The sequence below is a fragment of the Lissotriton vulgaris genome, chromosome 2_1 (assembly GCF_964263255.1).
Source record: "Lissotriton vulgaris chromosome 2_1, aLisVul1.2, whole genome shotgun sequence".
In the NCBI taxonomy this organism is placed as follows: domain Eukaryota; kingdom Metazoa; phylum Chordata; class Amphibia; order Caudata; family Salamandridae; genus Lissotriton; species Lissotriton vulgaris.
This window is the reverse complement of record NC_141687.1, coordinates 282,170,930-282,194,442: the sequence shown is the minus strand read 5'-3', so window position 1 is coordinate 282,194,442 and position 23,513 is coordinate 282,170,930. Positions and strand designations below refer to the sequence as shown.

General features: G+C 46.2%; 1 protein-coding gene across 1 annotated transcript in view; it reads left to right on the top strand.

Annotated features, from left to right (window-relative positions):
* Positions 1-23,513, top strand: part of MED13 (mediator complex subunit 13) — a 684,456-nt gene that overhangs the window by 543,562 nt on the left and 117,381 nt on the right. The window contains exon 15 of the mRNA XM_086954050.1: positions 17,992-18,092. Within this exon, the coding sequence (XP_086810176.1) occupies positions 17,992-18,092 (101 nt within the window). The remainder of the gene's footprint in view (positions 1-17,991; positions 18,093-23,513) is intronic.

Here is a 23,513-nt window from a genome sequence, read left to right as displayed (position 1 = left end):
CGCATATGTGCACACTTCACTAAACTGTTGTCGTTTTGACCTTGTAAAAACATGAATATCCCATCTTATAGAGTCCTCATTCGGAGTAAACTACAACTCCCAGCAGTCTTACTGTCACGTGACCGCTCGTCAACGTGCTGGGTCCGTGAATCACACAAAACCGCTCGATTAAACGTTATGTGATCTCTCACAGAGCGGTGCTCCTTTTACCTGCGCTGCAGCCAGGTGGGGTGAAGCTCCTCAGCCTACACGTAAGGGTGAGTGCATACTCGGAATAACGACCAGGTATGATTGAACAGTGTGCAATGTCACAATGAATACAAATAATAACGTGTGTTGTGTTATTTGTGTGTTTGTTTGTTGATTTGTTTTACATGTTGGATCCCGTACCATTTCATTGACAGTATACGGTTGAGCACGCCTGGATTTCAGGTGACACCTTTTAATTTATTTTTTCGCAAGCAGTAGTGTATTATATATAGGTCCTGAGGAATGCATTAAGAACATCTTACCATATGCTGAAACATGTCGACCACTAACAAGTGCGGTTATTATTTAAAACCTGCACCCACACCTGCCTTTTAACCTTAGGGTTTGGGGGTTATTATTAAAATTCTTTTACCACCCATTCACCTAATTTTAGTACCCTTCACTTTTCCACTCCAAATCACTATACGCTGCTTTTTTCATTAGCCACCACCACACTTCTCTGTTCTGCTCTCATACCTCATATTACATCTCGGTCACGGTAATGTTTACCGGCCGTCTTGCCTCCTGGGTAAGGAGATCCCATATGATGATAACAAGGGCGGTACAGTGTGGCTTCTGATGGGAATAATATTTCCCTCCTGGTACCCTTGAGTCTTGACTCGACCACTCTCTAATTATTATCCCTCACTGTTACTGTCTGGTATAGTGGGTCTTACTGTCAAACTCTCTTCTTTATTTTTTGACCCCCAGATATTATTTGTTGTGTTAGATTGTATTAGGGGCGTATATCTGGCTGGTCGGTAAACTTGCCCTCAGACCCTCCTCACTTGTTGTTGTCGCGTTTAGTGTTTGCCCATGCCTGGTAGCACGACCTCAGGTTCTGTGTGGGTCCATTGAATTCAACTCTATCTTGTAGAATTCTGGAGCCAAGGTGGTGTAAAACTTTGTGCGCATGACCTAACAGTTTAAATCTAGCCCTTTGTCGCACATGAAGACAATGAAGCTCCGTCATGCATTCTGATGCAGAGCTGTACTTGCTCTTGTTGCACACCAGCTTGGCAGCCGCATCTGGACCACCTTCAGACAAGAGAAGAGGTAGCCCGCCATGCCCACATTGAGTCCGTTGCTGTAGTCCAATTTGCTTATAATCAAGGCTAAGATGATGGTTTTCCTACACTCCAGAGGGATCCATAAAAAGAGTCTATTTAGAAATTATAGTGTCGTAAAACTTTTCCCACACAGTGCACAGACATGGTCCCGCATGGTTAGTGTGCTGTCAATGAGAATGCCTAGGTTTTTAGCATCCTGTTTGGGTGCGGGTGTTCCTTCACCACTAAAGAATGATGCTCTGATGTCAATTATTTCTTACTTTAAATTGGTACATCAATTCAACAAATACTATTCGATGTCCCTCGATATACATATGAACTGTGAAAATGTCATTCTTGAACACAGTTAAGCACAAGGGAGGGCAAGAGACAATTTTTATGTTAATAAATGTGCCTTTCCTTGACACAACAAACAGTAAACTGGAATAGGGCTTTGGGACAATGGCCAAGCCAGAACCAGACTTTCAGCCCGAGTAGGGCTCAAGCCTTGCTTGGAATACCCACTTCTGAAAGTCAGCTACACCCAACCTGTAATAGAAGTCAGCTGGGGAAGGAGCTGTCCTCCTGATTTCCAGATCAGGAGCATCTCCTTTCCCAGGAGACCACGTCCCTCTTATGGATCTGCCTTGAGGCAAGCCCAGTAACGAGGAGTCATAAGCAATGGTGATTGTGGCCAAATCAAGCGACTCACCATTTCCGTAGAAACTTTCCATGAAGACAATTTCTACATTTTCTAATTTATTGCCTGGCCTGTTATTGGAGGGTTTTCAATGCCAGATATTTTGACATTTTGCCCTCCAAAGGATGTCAGCTCTCCTCTTCCGATCTAAGGCAGGAAACACGACTGCAAGTTTATCTTGGTGTCAACCATATACTGATAGATGATGATAATCATTATGTCAAAAAGAAAAGTTCCCAAGGTCCATCAATAGGTTAGAGACTGCTCGTATGGGGAAAGAACCTTGGGGACAACCCTGGACCTCTGGCAGTCTGGTCTGACTTGAAATATCCAGGACAGTGTGTTTTACTGTGTTTTGGATTTCTAGGGTGTTGAGGAGTGTTTGGTGGTCGATAGTGTTGTTTGTAAGCAGATAGATTCAGTGGAACAAGTGGTCAGGTGTCGCTGTTGCCTGTGGTCTTGAGAATGTCATCAACAGCCTGGATGGCTGCTGTCTAAGTGCTGCAAATGGAAGTGAAGGACTGGCAGTTCTGTAGCAGGAATTGTTATTGATTTTGTCACGAAGTTGATTAGGTAAGGCTTTCTTAAGACTCTGTCCTATAAATCGTAAGAGCATGAACGGGCAATAGTTTGAGGCTATCCAGATTCAGGTTTAGTTTTGTAAGAAGGGGTAAGATCTGACGAGTCCTGAGGGAATCTAGGGAGGTGTACTTGGTAAAGGATACATTAACAAGTTTTGGTAGAGGAGTTAGAGCTTCTCCATGGGTACAATTCACGATTTTGAGTTATGTTGTCTTTGTATGAGGTGATTCCATGAACTGGCGTAGGGTCATTAGGCTTTCCGTGGAAAAGGTTACAAATGTAGCTGTCGTAGGAGCATTGAGAGCGTAAATAAATGGTCATGCTGATGACAGGTATGTGAGTAAGCTTTCAGCGTCCTGACAAGTCTTTTCCTTGAAGACTTATTTAATGACTGAGCACTTCTCATTGTATTGGGTTAGTATGAAAGTTGTTGTGGTGAAGATGGACGGTTCAATGGCATTGACAAGTGTTCTACGTTTGTTATTGCCCTTGTTCTGGGGTTTTTGTAGTGGATAGCCTTGGTCCCCTTGGTGAATTGCCTGCATGAAAAGCGGGGAAGTTATAGGGAGATGAGATGCAATTCTTCTTATGGTATCTGATTCATTATTTGCTCTTGAAGCATTTCTGGTTGTACCACAAAGCTGTAGGTTCACGTTTCATAGAATTAAGTTTGAGGGAGGCGTGAATGGTTGCTGTCTGTTGATGGCTGCTACTAAAGTCTGATAAAAGAAGTTCAACACTTGTATTGGGAATCTAACTAAAGATGTTGCTTAGGCAACTAGGTCACCATGGAGGGTGCCTTCAGGAATGCTTCTCCAGTCTCTGCTCATGATTTCAGATTTTTTTGTTGCCTATTTGTTGAGGAGACCTAAGACTTCAATGGATATGGCAGCATGGTGGGTCCATATGGAGCTGGTGGATGTTGATGGATATGCATCTTGGGGGCATATATATGAACAAACCGTTTTGCGAGTCCTTAATAGCGACCTTTAACAAATCGCTATTAATGACTCGTAAAATGCAATGTATGTAGGAATCGCAATAATCATTGCGATTCCTTAATGTTCCTTAATTGCGAAACATAAATTGTGATAGGCCAATTATGGAATACCTTCCCAATCATTCCGATAGGCCTAGAGGCACATAGGAATGAATGGGAAGACATTCGCAATTTGCGAGTACCGATCAGGTACTCATAAATTGTGAATGCAATTTCAAAGGTGCAAGGGTGTCGCCGCTTGTCGTGGTGACACACCCCCTGTGGAGCGGTGTTCTGCGCGGCGCTGTGGTGCTATTCTGCTTTTAGGGGGGGAGGCTGGGTTTTTTCCCCTGTCCCTGTGGCTCATCCCCTGTTGGGGAGGACTGGGTTATTTCCCTGTCCTGGCGATTTCTTTCCCCCTGTCAGGGTTTGAATTCGCCTGGGCTGGGGAGGTCCTCTCGCGTACCCTTCTTCCCTTTAAGTATGGCTAGGGTATCTATTCTACGTGAAGGAACCTGCGGCTAGTAGTCTCTATCAGATGTACAAGTTACTTACCTTCGATAACTATGTATCTGGTAGAGATGATTCTAGCCACAGATTCCTTAACGGCCCGCCCTTCCTCCCCGTTCTGCGAGGGCCCTTTGGGTCTTCTGCACTCGCCTGCCTCCGGGTGGTTGGCTTTTGCGGGTGTCTTTCTTACCCCCTCCTTCGGGGATGCTTGCCTTGTTGTTGTTTCATTTTGGACGTTGAAGGCACTTCTGCGTCCCTGCACTCTGGTCTCCAGTGTGGGGTTCGCTCGTGCTTTTTCTCCTTGTTCTTTCCTTTGTTGATGACACTCCTTGGGGTCAAGAGCCCTTGGCTGGTCTCAACTTCGGTGTTCGGGAGACTTTCTCCCTACTGGTGTTGTCTGGAGTTGTCTGGTCATTGCTCTACGTTCTGACCTTGGTGTCCCCTTATGTTCCAGGCAGTGGCCGCAGCCTTCTTGGTCTGATGTGTATTTTCACATGCTTCTGTATTTGTTTGCTGTTGTATTTGTTTGCTGTTGTATTTGTTTGCAGGATTGCTTTCCAGTAGTGGTGCCCTATTCTTTCATTCCAGATCTTGGTGCCGCAGTGCCTGGCTCTATTCTGGATGGTTCTGTCCCTCACCATCGTCTCTTTCAGTTCTGTTTAATGGGGTTTTTGCGCGCACTGTTCCAGTATTCGCAGTTTTTGCTGGTAATGGCTCCGCGTTGTGGTGCAGAAAAATTCTCCGAAGAAAACTGACGTATGCGCGCCGGCATAAATTCTGTCGCGGTGCGAGAGATTTCTTGCGCAGGCAGGGCCGTGTCAGCCAACGGACGTGCGCAGCACTACGGAGGTAGTGCTCGCGACGAAGTGTTAGAAATTTACTGAACAAAACAAAGGTTAAAGTAACATTTTATTTTGGTGAATTGGTCAGTGAGAACAATTAGTGTTGGACCCAAAAACATTCAGAAATTCTCTGGTTATAGTTAGCATCGCTAACTATAACTTGCGGCCCGCCATGCATTACTGTCAAGCTGTCAAAAAAGACACTATTCGCTCAAATTAACCTAGAACTAAAGATGCTAAACATTCTACTACCTGCACCATTCAGTCTCTGATGAAAACCTAAAAGCTCATCTTATAAAGCAAAACAAGCACACATACAAGGGTTAGTACCTGGTGCACTGAGTCTTCTATGTCAAGCAGAAATTGTCATGCTTAGACGATTCTCTTCAACAACTCGAGACTGCTTACACTACTTAGTTCGTTGTATGTAGAATCTTTGCCCTGCTGGAAATGTTTTCTTCAGTACAATAATACTAATGTGGATCATAATGAACACAAGTCTATTGTCACCTGTACACAGAGTTAATATTGAAAACAAAGATTTATAACATGTTCAATACCTCTACACTTCTATGGGGCATTAGGAAGACATGCATTTTCTAAATCCTTACTCCCATTAGCCTGCCCCAAACTCTAGAAGTGGAAACATAATATGGTAGTTACCTGCCACAATCTAAACTAGAAAATAAAATAACATCATTGGATCACGCCGTCGAACTCTGGAAACTCTGGAACCTCCTTGACACAACCGCATCAGACATCGCCTTCCTCACAGAAACCTGGATGAATGCCTCCTCAGCCCCCGACATCGCCATAGCCATCCCGGATGGCTACAAGATCACCCGTAGAGACCGCTTTAACCAAACCGGAGGAGGCATCGCCATCGTCCACAGAAACACCATCTGAATCACGACCAACTCCGACGACACCCTCACCGCCGCCGAGCACCTTCACTTCCAGATACACACTGACCCCAGGACTACCCTCAGAGGCACTCTCATCTACAGACTCCCGGGACCACGCACACAATTCAGCGAAGCCATCGCAGACTTCGTCAGCCGGCACGCCCTTTCCTCCCCAGACTACATCCTCCTAGGGGACCTCAACTTCCACCTGGAGAACAACAATGACAGCAACACCACCACCCTGCTGGATAACCTCGCCAACCTCGGACTCAAGCAACTGGTAAACACCCCCACCCCGGCCACACGCTTGACCCCATCTTCTCCTCCAGCAAGCACATCTCATTCAGCCACTCCACCGGACTACACTGGACAGACCACAGCTGCGTCCACTTCGACTTCAGGAGAACCACGACCCACCATCACCCGCAACAGGTCCCCCGCAGATGCTGGAGCAAGATCACCGTCGACCAGCTCACCACCTCCCTCAGCCAGAACCCTCCCACCAACACGACGGACCTCAACGAAGCAGCCCGCAACCTCACACAGTGGCTCACCAACTGCGCCGACGACCTCGCACCACAGAAGAACCCACCCAGCAGACCCGGCAGCAAGAAAGCTTCATTGTTCACTAACGACCTCAAAAACTCCAAGAAAACCTGCAGCGCCCTCGAGAAAGTCTGGTGCCACGACCAAACAGGAAACATGACAGCCCTCAAGAACGCCACCCGCAAACACCACAAGCTGATCCGCACCACCAAAAGGACAACATTCAAAGAACGACTGGACAATAACACCCACAACAGCAAGGAACTCTTCAGCATCGTTAAAGAGCTCACCAACCCCAGCGCCTGCAACAACGACATCACACCCTCACAAGACCTCTGCGACTCACTCGCCTCGTTCTTTCACCGCAAGATCGCAGACATACACAACAGCTTTGGCGCACAGACCACGTGCCCAACCGCCGAACCAGCACACCCAACCACCACCCTCGGCTCATGGACCTGGGTCAGCACCGAAGACACCACCCGCACGATGAACACCATCCACTTCGGCTCCCCTACCAACCCATGCCCACACCCCATCTTTAACAAAGCCGACTCCATCATTGCACCCCAACTCCGGGACATCATCAACAGCTCCTTCGCATCCGCCACCTTCCCGGAAAGTTGGAAACATGCCGAGCTCAGCGCCCTCCTGAAGAAACCAACCGCGGACCCAAGGACCTCAAGAACTTCGCCCCAACTCGCTCCTCCTTTTCCGGCCAAAGTCATTTAGAAGACCATCAACAAACAACTCTCCACCTTCCTCAAAACTAACGGTTCCCTCGACCCCTCGCAGTCCGGCTTCCGAGACCGCCCTCATCGCAGCAACCGACGACATCAGGTCCCTGCTCGACAACGGGGAAACAGCCGCCCTCATCCTCCTGGACCTCTCAGCAGCCTTCAACACTGTATGCCACCGCACCCTGATACAGCGCCTCAGCAACACTGGAATCCAAGGAGCCGCCTTGGAGTGGATCATCTTGTTCCTCGCCGGAAGAACCCAGAGAATCCGCCTCCCACCGTTCCGATCCACGGCCACCGAAGTCATCTGCGGCGTCCCACAAGGATCCTCGCTCAGCCCCACCCTCTTCAACGTCTACATGAGCCTCCTCGCAGCCATCGCACGCCAACACAACCTTAACATCATCTCCTACGCCGACACCCAGCTGATCCTCTCCCTCACCAACGACCCCGCTACCGCCAGAGCCAGCCTCCAGGAAGGAATGAAAGACGTCGCGGAATGGATGAAGCTCAGCCGTCTGAAACTGAACTCAGACAAGACGGAAGTCCTCATCCTGGGACCATCCCCTTCTGCCTGGGACTCCTCCTGGTGACCCCCTGCCCTGGGCACCGCACCCAAGCCAACGGACCATGCACGCAACCTGGGCTTCATCCTGGACTCCTCCCTCACGATGACCAAGCAAGTCAACGCCATCTCGTCATCCTGTTTCAACACCCTGCGCATGCTCCGAAAGATCTTCCGGTGGATCCCCACCGAAACCAGGGAAACGGTCACCCAGGCCCTCGTCACCAGCCACCGGGCCTACAGGAACACCCTCTACGCGGGAACCACAGCCAAACTCCAGAAAAGACTCCAACGCATACAGAACGCCTCTGCACGACTCATCCTGGACATCCCCCGTCACAGCCACATCTCCGCCCATCTGAAAGACCTGCACTGGCTCCCCGTCATTAAGAGGATCAGGTTCAGACTCCTCACCCACGCACACAAGGCTCTCCACGACATGGGCCCCAAATACCTCAACAGCCTCCTCACATTCTACACACCCACCCGCCAGCTCCGTTCCGCCAGCCTCGCCACCGTCCCACGAGTCCGCAAAGCCACCGCCGGAGGAAGATCCTTCTCCCACCTGGTGGCCAAGACATGGAACTCCCTCCCCACCCACCTACGGCAGACCCAGGACCATCTCTCCTTCAGGAAACAACTCAATATCTGGCTGTTCGAGCAGTAGCAACTTCCCCCCTCTCAGCGCCTTGAGACGCTTACGGGTGAGTAGCGCGCTTTACAAGTTTGTTGTTGTTGTTGTTTGGATAATGTCATCAGTGATGTTATTTGAGATGTCATAAATTATTTTATAAATGATGTCCTAGAAAATGTCATGAGTGGTGTCATGTGAGGTCATAAGCAGGGTGTGGCTATGGTGCATATTATAGTTAATACTGCTAACTAGGACTGGTCAATTTCTGTTTTTCTTCAGTTCAAACCGTTAATGTTCACAATGACAAATACACCTAAACATAACGTTACTTTAACTCTTTTTTTTCCCCCCAGTGTGGGGAAAAAAATAAATGTATACATATATTTATTTTTTTCAAGTCTTCTCATGAAGCACTTGATTTTCTCTGTTCTTGCACTTTGCTACCAGCAAGAGAGCACCTTGATGCACACCAAGCTGTGCAGCCCCACAGCTGCAAAGCAAGGCTCAGTCTGTTTTTGCTCTTCTTGCATGGTATCTTTCAGCAATCTTTTCACAAGCAAGTCTGTTGCATTGTATATAATATAGTAGCCTTTTCAGCATCCTTTTTCTGTTTTTCAGCATTGGACTGTGGTTTATGGCACGAATTACAGGGCTTTTGCATAAATGATGATTCTAAGCTGTATTTTCCACTGCTCCCTCTTCTAACCTCTAGTTGCACATAGTGCACTTCAAATACCTGGAAGTAATTTTTTTTGCACTCGATGTAATTGTGAACCATTTCCACATAGTAGGTTCCGGTGCCAATCTTAAACCTTTAGTCTGGACATCTTTCATATCTTCAATTGTCTCCTCTCCATGTTCCTACGGCTTTCCACTCTCCTGGTTTATTTGTCCAGAAGCCAAAGAAGAAAATGTTTTAGTCCCAAAAAGTGAAGCACAGTAAAACACTACATTCTCTTTTGCTGCACAGCTCTTCTGTGGCAAGAAGTCCACTGGTCTGTGCAAGATATTCCAGAGTCACCGGCATTGCCTTTACATTTTGTTTGAGGAGTAGCAAATCCTGAAAACCATAAAAAAGGGGGGCTGCCTTATGATCGGTTTAACACTATTCACTGAAAAACAATTGATAACTTGAGGAAAAGAGACACCACCCATTGAATGGCAATATCATAATTGTTTACTTGAATTCAGGGTCAAGCTTCTGTAAAAATGTCTGAAAACAAACTTGGAAGGAGGAAGAAAATGTGAGGGCCTGTTATCAGTTGTAGCATAGCAGGCTATTGCAGTAGAAGTGAGAGTAACTTCACAGGTTGCACAACCAGATCATTCCAGACGAACATTCCTTTTCACACACCCACAGAGAAGAAAAGAAAGCAAACATTGCCATGAGTCCAGCACATTTAATCTATGATCTTGATATTTAAAGCAAAAAGTACAGTCCCAGCTTTTATTGTTCTGTGGCTGCTTGATTAACTGCGTTCTTGTATCCTCCTGTTGGCCTCCCCCCTTTTCCACGAGTGGGACCTTCAATGTAACCTTCGCCTTCATTAGTCCCAGTATTGATGATCGTTCATGAACTAGATTGGGATCTCTGACTTGTAGGTCATGGATCTTCAGCAATAGATATTGGATCCTGTTGGCAGTCTGTTGACCCCTCATGGAAATTTGGTGGTGACTGACTCCGCTTTCACTTAGTGCAGTCACAAAAGTCTGCATGGCTTTCAGAGGACTCAGTGCAACAAAATCAAATTAGTCTTTTTGAACTTCAAGGCATTCCTTCTATCAATCAAGGACAGATTGATACAGGTGCTGACAGGCAATACTACAGCTATGTGGTACTGCAACAAACTGGATGGAGTGGTGTTCCATGCCCTCCGTCGTGAGGTTTTGAGCTATGACAGAGGCTAGATCTTTGTAACATTTCAGTGACAGTCACTTAAAGTCCCTTAACATTGTAGCAGGTGAGCTCAGAAGGTGTCTTCTTTCAAATCCGGAATGGTGTCTGAATCTGGTGGTGGTTTTGGTATCCAAACCCAGAAGACCATGTCCTCAGTAGATATTTTTGCTACCTCTGAAAACACTTAATGTCTAACATTTTGTGCTCTGCATTTTGCTCCTGTTAGACATTTAGGAGATGGGATTGCTGCCTCCTGTATGCAATTCCTCCTCGGTCAATGATCCCACAGCTGCAATGCAGAACCTAGTTTAGCCTATTCTGTTGGCCCAGATTGGGTAAGGAGGGCTGTTACTCGGAACTGCAGACCCACAGCATATACCCTCTTTGGAGAGATCTGCTGCCCCAGCAGCAGGGCAGGGTTTTGCATCCAAGCCTCTTCAGCTTATACCGGAATGCCTTGACATTGAGCATTTCCAGATAAGTGGGGTAGTATTTGAAGGTGGGCGGATGTTCTCATGGCTGCTAGCCACTGTTCCACAAAGTGGATCTACTCAGGTCATTGGTTCAAATCTTTACCTGGTATGAGGACAAACTGGTTCATCCTCTGCAGTGAGTTTGTCTTTTCCTTTTGTATTGTCTTTGACCTAGCGGGGCAAAGCTGTGCTATATATATATTTTCTCTGCCCTGCACCCACCCCCCACCCCCACCAACACAGGAAAAGTGGTTAAAAAATAGACATTAGTGCAATGGATTGTCTGTTGTACAAAACCATTATATCATGGGCCTTAAGGGTTCTCCGGAGGGCCATGGAGCTCATTCTACCAGGGCAAAGGCAGCAACTACTCCCTGGTTTGCTCATGTGACAGGCATGCACTTAGGCACCAGTCTGTATTTTAATTAGGCGCAACTCTATAGATTCTCAGGTCTCAAGGGAGGGACGTTTTGCCAATTTTGTCCTGCCAGTCTACCTGATTAGGAAGCATTGTTTTTATATTGATTCCGTATGAGAAATCTGCGTTTAGAATTATGCATCAGAAGAGCATGTTGCTTTTCCTTGGTAACACTCTTTGTGGTAGATTCTCTACTTAAGTAATCCTCTCACCACCAGCCCTCCTTCCCATTTAGGGGAATGGACTTTTAGTAGTTAATATGGTTCTATCTTGCAGGTACTGAAGAGCCAAATAAACTGAGTTCGGCACACTGGAGTGCTGTCTGTGTGCAGCTCTGTGCTGTGGCAGGGGGTGAGGTACAGTTTTTGCAGAGTACAATGGAGCAACCTGACCACACACAGGAACTATTTTTCCTGAACCAAACTGGTACATGGGGAGATTCACAATGTGATGACCCTGCGGTGAGAGTATTAACTAGAAAGAGCATTTTGAAAAGGCTTGTAACTTGTTTATGAAGCTCAATTTCCATTATCGTTGTCTCTCAGTCAAAACACTTGAAAAAAATAAAGACCAAACTCTTCTAAAATCCGAAGAGTTGACCTGAAGCATTTTGTGAATGTAGAGTTCAATAAATATGAAATTAGAACTTGGATCTCTTGAGCTATAAAAACCTTTTTGTTTGTGATGTGGGACCAGAAAGCACAAGAGGATTATGACTTTGGTGCTAATCGTATTTTCAGATCACTCTAATTCATAAGTGCTCCCTAAAATACAGTTGAGCCCACCCGGACCTTTAGGAGTCGGGGGAGCCAGGTGAAGAAGCATGTCACTATTGGAGTATGTGCTCTAATAAGAGAAAGGTCTTTCTCCCTTCCCACCTTTTGTCAAAAAAAGGGGGGGTCACTAAACTAGGGATGTACAGACCTCTTTGTTCTTCTCTACTGAAAACACCCCCTCCTTTATATTGTATTTTTTTTCTCTCTGTTTCTTGTCATTCGGAACCATCCTGGTTCCAGGAAGGATACCTAACCATTTATGCTATAGGATAAATGTTACCAGCATCATTTTGATAATCCACGTTTTCCCACCAGGTTAATAAAGGTGTCCATTTAGGCATGAGTTACTTTTTCCTTAAGATGCTTCTAATTAAAGTTGGGTTCTGATGGAGACTACTAACCAAAAATTCCTCGCATTGTGATTTTTCCCCAGGGGCCGGATTGAATTTGTAAACTTTCATATCAATTTGCTAGTGTCAACGGGTAGCATCATGCAGCTCCGTGCTGAGTCCTTCCTGCCCTGGACTGGACGTCTGGCCTAGTTCTTTACTTAATACGCTGAGCGGCATGGATCTGGAGCTTCTTTAATCCTGTCACATTCTGGGCCAAGCTATGATCTTGCCCATTAGTCCGACACGAGGCAGCATAGACCTGCTTTGAGTATCTAGACTTTGTTTTACCAAATCGTACTCCAAACAGCCTGGTGGTTCGGGCATGTACAGTCAGGTCAAGACTCAACTTCTTCCCAACCACTCCATCTGACAAGGAAATGGATGGAACCATTTGCGAAACCTATGTTATCCTCCACTAGCCTTGCCTTATTCTCGGTCAGTGCAACATACCTCCACAGCAGGTATTCGCATGCAATATGGGACAGAGTGGCAGACAACTTGCCAGCTGTCACTGGGGACCTCTGTTATACTTTACTACGGCTTATTTTAGACAGACAGCACACAGCCAAGTACTCCATCAGATCCGGTCTGGACACTATCAGCTGCCTGAGTAGGGCAGGTGGCGTGACACGTGTGGTGCTTAGGCTCCATGCCTTCATTTGCATCACGGTCTTCTCATCTGATGTGCAGCAGTCCCTCATGGGCATGACCTTTGGCAGCTCTAGGCTGTTTGGAGCAAAGGCATACTCAGTCCTCCAAAAACTTGGAGAGTAAGGCCAATGCCCGCTCTCTGGGATTAGCTCCATCAGTTCAGCAGTTTTCCTAACAGCAGCACCCCTTTCGAGGCTTTGGTAGGAGCTTCCAGCAGAGGCAGATATCATGTATTAATCAATAACAGACCTCCCAGTCCATTCGTAGTTGAGGTTGGTGATCCGGCCCTCTGGGACAAAGAACTACACCAATCCCAGCGGCCCCCTTTCTCAGTCATTCAAAAAAGATTTGTCAGTGGTGGTGCAAGATCGGTGGGTTTGGGGTTGTATTGCCTTTCACCTTCTCAGCAGGAGGAGCATTACGTCCAATCAGTGAGTGCTCCAGATCGTCCAAAATGGATACTCCCTACCATTTCTTTCTTCCTATGTCTCAATGATTAGCTCTGCTCCAACAGTTGTAAACTACCTTCTAACGCGGCCAACCTATTGACATTTGTGAAGGTTTCCATCAATGTGCCAAAGTCACACCTGACTCCTTAACATGAGGCTCCATTCACTGGAGACATCCTAAATAAGTTGCTTTTTTGAACAATCCTTCCACCTCAACGCGTCCAGGACATTTGGCTATGACCCTGATCTTTCAGCTTACAGCCTAGATCATCTGATGATGGTTTTGAGGCTTCTTGCCTCTTTATCCTGTTTGTGTACCACACGAGGTAGCACATGCAGGCTCTGCAGTTATTTCAGGAATCTCAGTGGACTCCGCATGAAGGGAAACTATCAGATTGAATCCAGGTGTTAAAGGAGGCTGCAAAAGTCCTGAAGTGATGGCTGCTTGACTGCAGCTGTACCTCTCTCCCTACCCCACCCAGAACTGTCATGACTGATGCATCGTTACTGGATTGGAGAAGTGATATGAGAGAGATCTTCGAATTCACAGGCAGAAGCTCACCTCCACATCAACTTGGAGTAGTGAGCCACCTGCTTGGCACCCAAGGCGTTCCTCCCGACCATCAATAGGGGACAGTTATAGGTGCACAGACAACACGGCCACTATAAGGAACTACAACAGGGCTGTGTGGGATTGGGGGGCTTTGTGCCAAGAGGCTCTGTCTCAATGTAGATGAACGCATATTCTCATCGCGCAACACTTGACAACATCTTTGAATGCCATGGGCATACTAACTCAGTCACTGTTACCTAGCAGGTCACAAATGGCAGTTACGCTAAGAGGTGATACAAGCCATCTTCCACCAATAGGAAGAACCCTGGTTTGATCAATTCACCACCACCACCACACGGACATGCAGTGTTGAAGCTTTTGCATGTCTGAGTTTCAAGGCAGTACTCTCTAGAAGACGCCTACACTGGGGTTCAGAACTCTGGGCAGGAGAGGGAGGAACAGAAAAGTCTACCAGAGTACTGTAAAAGATCAGGAGTTACTGGGCCCAAGTCATCCTGGTGGCTCCTAACTGGTTGAGACGAGTGTGGTACCTGGAACTTCTGGCCTCAAGCCTTTGTCCTCCGATCCAGCTGCCCTGTGTGGAGAATCTCCTGTTGCAGCAGCAGTGCAAGGTCTTACAGTTAAGTCTAAACAACCTACATCTCCATGCATGAGTGGTGACCGTTGATGGCTTTTGATCTTGCTCACGAAGTTGTTGGTGCCATCGTGGCAACCAGGAGTCCATTAACCAACTCGATTTATGGTGTATGCTTGGAGAAGTTTGATGTCTGCTGTTTATTTCACTACACACAACCCCAGTAATCGCAAGCACAGTTATCAGTTGTTGTTCTGTCTGTTGGTCCAGCAAGGTTGTGCTGCAGGAACAAACTTTTTGGTCTTTATACCTGACCAGCCATCCTTCTTCAAGTCACCTGTTGTGATGCTTTTATCGAAGGGGCTGATCCATGTGTTCCCACCCTCTCCATTTGTCATTCCAAAGTGGCAACTTAATTTGGTATGAAGTTAATCAAAAGGAGACTAGCTTAAGTAAAAAGGGTTAACAAAAATTATTAATTTTTATTTCAAAGGACTGGTGAGTGTGCTCATGAAGCCCTCACCCACCAACCTAGTTGGTGGCATGCTTCATCATCGGGCCCACCCAGTGACACCTAGCGTGTCCCGGGTGTGCTTCCCCTCCAAACATCTTTCTTCCCAGACAAATTACTCCTCCAGACAAAAGTGGTATTCCTGCCCAGGGTACTCGCGCCCTTCCACATAGGCCAATCCATCACCTTGTCTGCTTTCTATGCACCGCCTAACCCCTTCTAGGAAACACTAATTCATCCTATGGACCTTAAATGGACGCTTGTTTTCTATGTGGACTGAACTATAGATTACCGACAGGATAGCCAACTTTTTGTTTTCTCTGGGGCTAAGAAGGCAAAGGGTGCAAAAGAGGACCCTCTTGAGATGGATTGTACTTTGCATCAAGATCTACTATGAACTAGCCAGAAAGCAACTTCTAAAAGGCTTGCTCGCTCATTCCACCAGAGTGAAGGCTGTTGCCACTGCCCTGACGCGCTGTGTGCCAGTCAATGACATTTCCCAGTTGCTACGTGGGAGTCCATCCACATGTTCACAAAGCTTTATTTCCTGGAGAGCCAGGTCTAGCGAGATGGATACGTAACCCACTTTGTTATGCAGGGTTTACCGCTCTTGAGTCCTTCCACAGTCCCACCACATGGGAGGTACTGCTCTGGTATCTATTCACAAGATGAGCAATCTGTGGGTTAGATGTTTCCATCGGAAGGCCAAGTTTATTCCCTTTGCTAACTTATTTTCTGATAGAGTAATCAAAAATTACTCCCCAATCCACCCTCCTTGTTCTGTGGAATGGACTCCTATCTGCCAATAATAAGATTAATACCTAGAGTCTGCACACTGTCATGACTTGATTTCAGTTGCAGCGCATTTGTCACCACAGAGAGATCAGCGTGCGTAGGTGGTGCACATATAGTGGCCCGACATCCTGTCCAGGATGGATGGAATGCCTACCTCACAACGCTACTTGTCTGTGTGAGGGAATGGTTGTGAAAGATTCTTGATTCATTCTGGTGCCTGGAGAAATTCACATGGCGATGAATTTGCAGTTATATTCTCTACGGGAAAAGCATTACTGTAGGTAAATAACCTGTTTGTTATTAACAGAAGCTAGACAATCATATCCTTTAATATTTAATAGCTGTTCAAAGTTAATACCAGCTAGTCTCATATCTTTTAAACAAAGTATATTTAGGAATAGTTTCGATTTGATCAGTATTCAGTTTCCAATGTACACTTTCACATGTATGCCGATGACACCCAACTTTACCTCAAACTGCAATCACCCAATGACATCCTGCTCCTGAACTCAACGATCAGATGCACCCAATCCTGGCTTGCCGACAATCACCTCAAACTCAATGCCCTGAAAACAGAGTTCCTTCTGATCGCACCTCCAGCGAAGATATCCACCACTCAACATTGGCTTAAACTCCTAACCGCACTCAATGTCCAACCCACCATCGTGGAATCAGCAAAATCTTTAGGCATAACACTCGACACCAATCTCAACATGCAGCAACATGTCAGCAAAGCTACAAAGGGAGCGAACTTCCAGATCAATACTCTGAGGAAACTTAAACCCTACCTCCCAGCCAAAGACTTCCAAACAGCGGTGCAAGCACTAGTCATCCCACGAATTGAATACGGCATCACCTCCCTCTGCGGACTCCCACTAACTACAACCGCACCACTAAAAGCATCTCTAAATGCTGCAGCGAAACTCATCACGGGGTCAAAAAAGCACTCCCACATCACCCCTGACTTGAAATCCCTGAATTGGTTGCCGTTTGAAGCCAGAATACATCTGAAAATAGCCTGCATGACACACAAGGCTGTACACCTAAACTCACCCGGCTACCTTGCTCAGAAATTGACAATCTCTGGGGGAATCAGAAACACGAGAGGCGCAAACAATCTTCTGCTGAAACCTCGAAGATTCCCGAAGGAGAAAACATACAAGCGCTCTTTCTCAGGAATGGCGCCTAGGATTTGGAACTCACTCCCTCCCGAAACCAGGCTTATCTCTTCCACTACACTCTTCAAAAAAGAAGTAAAAGCTATCCTCATGGCTAAATTCACCTGTACTACTATCTCGAACCCTATCAACACCCTGCGATGATCTGTATTACTTGCTTGACCCCTTATCTATTTGTACGAGCTGTCTTATCACCCACTTGATTGCTTTGCAGCCACCCAATGGTATTATTTGTATTGTATGATCTACTGATTTACTTATTTGACTTTGTTCCCTTATGTTCCCTTCTGTACTCTGTGAACTATCGACCTACCTATTTGACTTTGTTCCCTCATGTACCCGTCTATGTAAAGCGCTCTGATATCTGCAAAGATCTTGTTCGCGCTATATAAAACTCTGAAAATAAAAAAATAAATAAGTTTGAGTCCGGATTCTTACAAAATGGTCTAATTATGTTTAAAAAAATATACTAACAAGGATTTAGATGAATGGGTGTATAAAATGTTGTAATCTACATATGCTGAGCATGTTATCTATATTATTTGCGGGCAACCCTTAATAGTTAGACTGTCATCTCAATGAAGTTTGTTAAACTTGTAGAAGGTAATGTATTTAAAAAAACGTTGGGTGTTTGCATTTGGTTCGAGTTCAGCCCTTCACTTCATCAAGGTGAGGTCAGTCGCCAAGACTGGAAAGGGGGTTTGTGTGGACTGATTGGTCAGGGTCCCCTTTATCCTTTGTGTGTGAAGTGGCTGGGCAGGAGCTTAAGGAGAGTTATTGGCTATTGACGTACATGCCTCTGTCCCTACATTTCTATTCATCTCATGTTTACTGTCTGTTGGGAAAATCTGAATATTTTCTGCCATTTACCGAAATTTTGCATTTCATTATATGCTTCTGATTGTCAATGATATTAAGAATTCTTTCATCGATATATTTCAGTAATCATTAATGCAAAGTAATTGCTTCCTTCATTAATGGAAAAATTTTGTTTTTTTCCAGGCCTCTTTGCACCTCCATGTGCCTTCAGTGCAATCAGATGAGCTGCTTCATATTAAACACTCCCACCCTCTCGACTCCAATCAGACTTCAGATGTTCTCAGGTAGTTGCTTGGGTAACCGCTGTTCGCTACTGCATAATGACTGTAGTTATTTTTGTAAATTAAAATTTTTCTTAATATTGATATAAATTCTCATCCACTTTCCAAAATAAATAGCTCTTTGAATGAATTATTCACCCAATTTGATAATGCCAAACTTTTTAGTCAGTAAAATGATCAGTGACCTTTGGTATACTTCACAGAATCGCTACAGTAGATATCACTAGCTTGTAAAACACTATACCTATCAGGGTATCAACACTAATATTGAAAATAGCTACTACTTATGCTCTCTGTTTACTCACGACACTATCCAAAATGTGGTCTAAAAACTTCTCATTTATAGTTTGGATTATCTGTAGAGATTACCAATATTTTCTCGTTACATTATTCAGCCTGTGTAAGAAAGTGGCTCTGTATATACTGAACCAAAGTAAGGTTCAGTGTGCACAGTCCACAGTCCCCAGAGGTTTAACAGAGGTTAAACTTGGATATAACCTTACTCTCAAAAGTGGTCGCTTGGTTGAGCAGTAAGGCAGTATCAGAGGACAGACAGTGTAAAGCATTTGTTGTACACACTTAGTCAGCAAATGGTCTCACACACTCACGAACTGAACTCTAAGCCAATTGTTTTGTATATAAAAAATATATAGTTGTTTATTTTAGAACCACAGTAGGTATCATAAATACTTTCTCAGAATGAGATGTTACAATTGAATACTTTCAAATAGCAATAGACTTTTAAATGCAATAGATATAGTTGTTGCAATATGCAACACAAGTTAAACACTAAATAACATTGAGCTCAATGGGAAGTGTTAAGTTAATGCAATAAAATCAAGTTAACAGTAAGTTGCAGTTGTGATTACTTTTCAGGTTCAGTGCTGGGCTCAAAGATACATGCAGAAACCACAGTTGATGGACAGAATGCTGAACAATGTCATATATTCACCCCAGTACAGAGATCTGGTCCTAAATCCATTGTTTTTTTGCACTCCACACCGCCCCAGTTCAGACATGGCCATATGCAAATCAGTCTGACCCTGTGCCTCATGGGAACAGTCCAGCCCGAACTGCCAAGCCATGCCTTCCCTGGACCGGAAACAAGCTTCCGAGGACCGGTTTCTGGCATTCCAGCCGTCTTCAGCCCGGCTTGCTTGAATCCAGTGGTGTGGAGTGCAAAGATACAGCACTGGGATCTCTCCTGGTAACAGGTTAGTAATTTCGTTTTTGTTGATGGGCTGATTTTTAGTGAATATTTTAAAGTTGCAAAACTCTACACTTAAAAGAAATTCTGAGTGAAACCCAGCCAATGTTACCCTATGGAGAAAATCAAGTTATCGGTCTTTAGGTAAGTACTCGGCTGGCAGAGTTAAGGTTCTGGGGGTAGACTCAGGGGTCTCCCAGGGTCAGGTAAGTACAGTTGTTACACCCTCAGCGGCACAGGGACAGCCGGGTGCCGAGTGATTAGGCCCAATGTTATCTTATGGAGGATAGGGGGCCTTCGGTTGGTGGCTGCTAGCAGGCAGGCCATGTGGCTGTGGGAGCAGAGCTCCTGGTCACTTACACAGGGCAAGTGGTGAAGTAGATAGGATAGATGCTGCACTCCCAGTGGCACTCGGGCAGCTGGGTGCAGTCTGCTTTTGGGCCTTCGGGCACCCAATGTAATTCAATGGGAAAGCTGGAAGTTGAACAAAGGCTGCAGGCTCGGGGACAGAGATTCTTCAGGTGCGACCACCACTTCGAGAGGTAAGTTGGGATGTTGGAGGATAGGTAGATACCCAGGAGTTGGGCACAGGGGGCCGTGGGACTCCGGGTACAGAGGTGTCTTTTGACGTCGGGAAATCTTACACTCAGCTGGTCGCGGTTGGAGGGGTCCCTGGTTGTGAGGCTGCAGGTGTCATCAGAAGCGTCGAGGAGGGTCCTTGGGCACTGGATTCGTGGTCACAATCGCCGGGAGGGGACTTCCTCCTGGTCTTTGTTCACTCAGGCACAGGCCGGGCTTGGCAGGTGCAGTGTGTGCTGGATACGGGGTTCCTGGCTGGCACCAGGGGTTGTTGCGTTTTGAGCAGAACCACTGCTCATGGGAGTCCCAGTCTCTAGATTAGCAAGGCAGGGCAGGTCCTCTGGGTTTTGGAGGTTGCTGTCCGTAGGAGACGCCGGGGTTTTAGCAGGATCAGGTTCAAGGATCAACAGACCGATAGGGCTGGGGCCAATTCAGTTGGTGTCGCCCTTTTGTTAGCAGCTGCACAGCAGGTCTTCCTTCTTGTTTCAAAATCGGGATCTGAGGAAGGAAAGTTCACGGTGCCCCTAAATACTAAATTTAGGGGCGTTACAGGTAGGGCAAGGGCAGAGACCAATGGGTCCAAGTCCTGGGGTGAGTACACCCCCTATCCTGCCACTCTCCAGTGGAAGGGGGGCAGGAGCATATCTCTGATTGGGTAGGGCTCCTCATTCTCAAAATTGAGCGAGCCCGGAGTTGTGCTTTACCTCGCCTTCTCCACCTGAAGGGTGGGGTTGGCAGACCCCCTTTCCTTCCTTTGTTTTTCCCGCCTTTGTTCCCACCAGAGTATGGGTCAGAACCCATGGGGGTCTGTTGCTGAGTACAGCAAGTGGCCTGGCGAAGCTCACAAAGGCGGCATGCCCATCCTGGGGGAGGAGACCTAGCACCTCGTCCCAGGATGTGCATTGTTGCAGGCCCAGGAGAGCAGATGGCTTTCTACCCAGGGGTCCAGCAACACGTCTGCTGTGTGGCAGCCTCTCAGTCAGGACCCTGGCTGTGAGTTAGGTTCGGGGGGAAACTCTAAGTTGCCCTCTGTCGTGCATTGTACAATAAATCCCACACTGGTATCAGTGTGGGTTTAATGTGCTGAAAACTTTGATACCAAACTTCAGTCTTCAGTGGAGCCATCATTGTGCTGTGGAGTTTGTGATGACGACCTCCCAGCACCATATACTCTTAAATGGCAGCACAACACTTAGTGTCCAAGATTGGACCTGGGTACTGTAGGGGTACAGGGCTCATGCACCTGTACCCACACCACTGGCATAGGGCACCCAGCTAGAGGGGTGACTAAGATTTGTACCGCTAAGATATGCCAGGGCAGTGTTTTGTGGGCATGGCGCACAGGGATGTGTGCCATGTTGACTCTTTGTTTTGTTCTGCACTGACACTCAGCCTGCAAATGCAGTGTGTGTGTGTGTGTGTGTGTGTGTGTGTGTGTGTCAGGGCACAGGGCCTCCAAGGGTGGCACAATAAGTGCTGCAGCCCTTGGGGCCTTCTCAGGTCACAGTGCCCTGGCTAAGGTACCATTTACCAGGGGCTGACATGTGGCCAGAGATGGCAATTGGGTTTAGGCTTTAGTACAGTTTTTAGGGAAGGACCACTGGCCCTGGGTACCTGATTGGTAGGGACCCAGGGCACACCCAAGGAAAAGTGCAGGGGTTACTGCAACAGAAACCCACTTTGCTACAGCCTGAAAATTATCCCCAGCCACCATGGTGAGAATCCGTGTATTTTCACCACTCTAAGGTTACCAGTTTCTGCCAAAGAGTGATGACACACACCCATACCTAGTACCAACGGGTTACCACCTCGCCCTCTAGAAATTCACACATTCTTTAATGGAATTTGATTGTGTCCTCTTTTGAAACTTGTGCAAGCAGCTTGTTCTCTTTGAAAGAGAAGGACCAGTTCTGTGTTTTTGGAGTGTACTTCTGAATGGTGCAAATCCAAATACTATATCCGCTGCTCAACATTTCTTGGAGACTGAATCCTCCTTTTCCAGCTAGGTGGAAGCAGTTATTTGTCGTGATTGAGAGACCATTATCGCTAAACTTGTTCCTAGTGGCTAGCATGTTCTATTCCACAATGGCTCTAAAGGCAGAGGTTTTGGGTGGCATCACCCTTTTGAAGAATCCTGTTCCAATTTCACTCTGCCTTGCCTTCTCATCCATTTGACACTTCGTTAACACAAACTGAATCATCTGTTGTGAACCACCAGGCAGGAATAAGCAATAGGTGCTTGGCCAGGTAAGCTGGCTTTAATGTGGAAAAGATCATTGTTAACTTGGCTCCCTGCCTTGGGGTTCTGGAAAGCAGTGAATGCACTTTCTCACACAGAAGGCTGTGCATTAGATGTCACTTTCATCTGCTACCTTTCCAGTAGTCAAATGTTCCTCTCATAGTATTAAGCCTCTACCTAATCTGTTTACAAGTGTCTGCACCATTAATTAATGCCACTACCCTGTGTTCAGAGGAGTGCCAAGTTTCCCATTAGTGCAATTGCAGCTTCTTATATGGGAGCCTCATCAGTAGTCATAAGCACTGAATTGTACCACCCACGTGCGGGGTTCCAGAGCGCTTTGCAAAATATATATATATATATATATATATATTTTCAAACCAATTTCGAAAAGCACCTCCCCAATAGAGATAAAATGCCACTAGGCTTGATTAGTAAAGTTCATGGACAAACAGTCGTTCCAAATGGACAACGCTGAATCCGTGGTTGCAAGAGAATTTCTTTAATGTGCCAAGAGAAACCAGCCAACGCGTTTCGTCCCGTCAAGCGGAACTTCTTCAGGGCGCAATTATGTATTCGAGGGTAGAGATATATTCCCATTCACAAAGTGAGTATTGAAGCGGGAGCCGAGTCCTTCTATTTGGGCATCAAGTAACTGTAATCTTCATCTAAAAGTGTGTGCAAAAGATGCCTGTCTTTTGTGTTCATGGAGTATCGTTATCAAAGGGCGCTCGTTTATCCTTAAATCCAATGTTTTAGTGTATTGTGTGTTCCACTGGGCCCAAGTCTTGGCCTTCAGTTGTTCTGACGTGCACTCTGTTGGCACCGTCGTTTTCTTACTTTCAATGAATTATAATTCAGTTGAGGATTGCGAACGCGCCAACTGGGGAGAGAGATACGACCCCAAGAGGTTACTACCTCAATGCGACTACACATTTGGAGCCGATTATAATTCATTGAAAGTAAGAAAAAGAAGGACTCGGCTCCCGCTTCAATACTCACTTTGTGAATGGGAATATATCTCTACCCTCGAATACATAATTGCGCCCTGAAGAAGTTCCGCTTGACGGGACGAAACGCGTTGGCTGGTTTCTCTTGGCACATTAAAGAAATTCTCTTGCAACCACGGATTCAGCGTTGTCCATTTGGAACGACTGTTTGTCCATGAACTTTACTAATCAAGCCTAGTGGCATTTTATCTCTATTGGGGTGGTGCTTTTCGAAATTGGTTTGAAAATTGAACTTTTCCCAGGTTGTATCTGGGATGTACCCCTGGGACAGGGAGTACTCGAAACTGCACACCGTTTGAAAGAATTGTCTCATTTAAATACTGGTGATATATGGGTTGGTGCATTGAAGGAAGGAAAGTGGCCCACTGTCCCGCTTGTTCTACATGAAA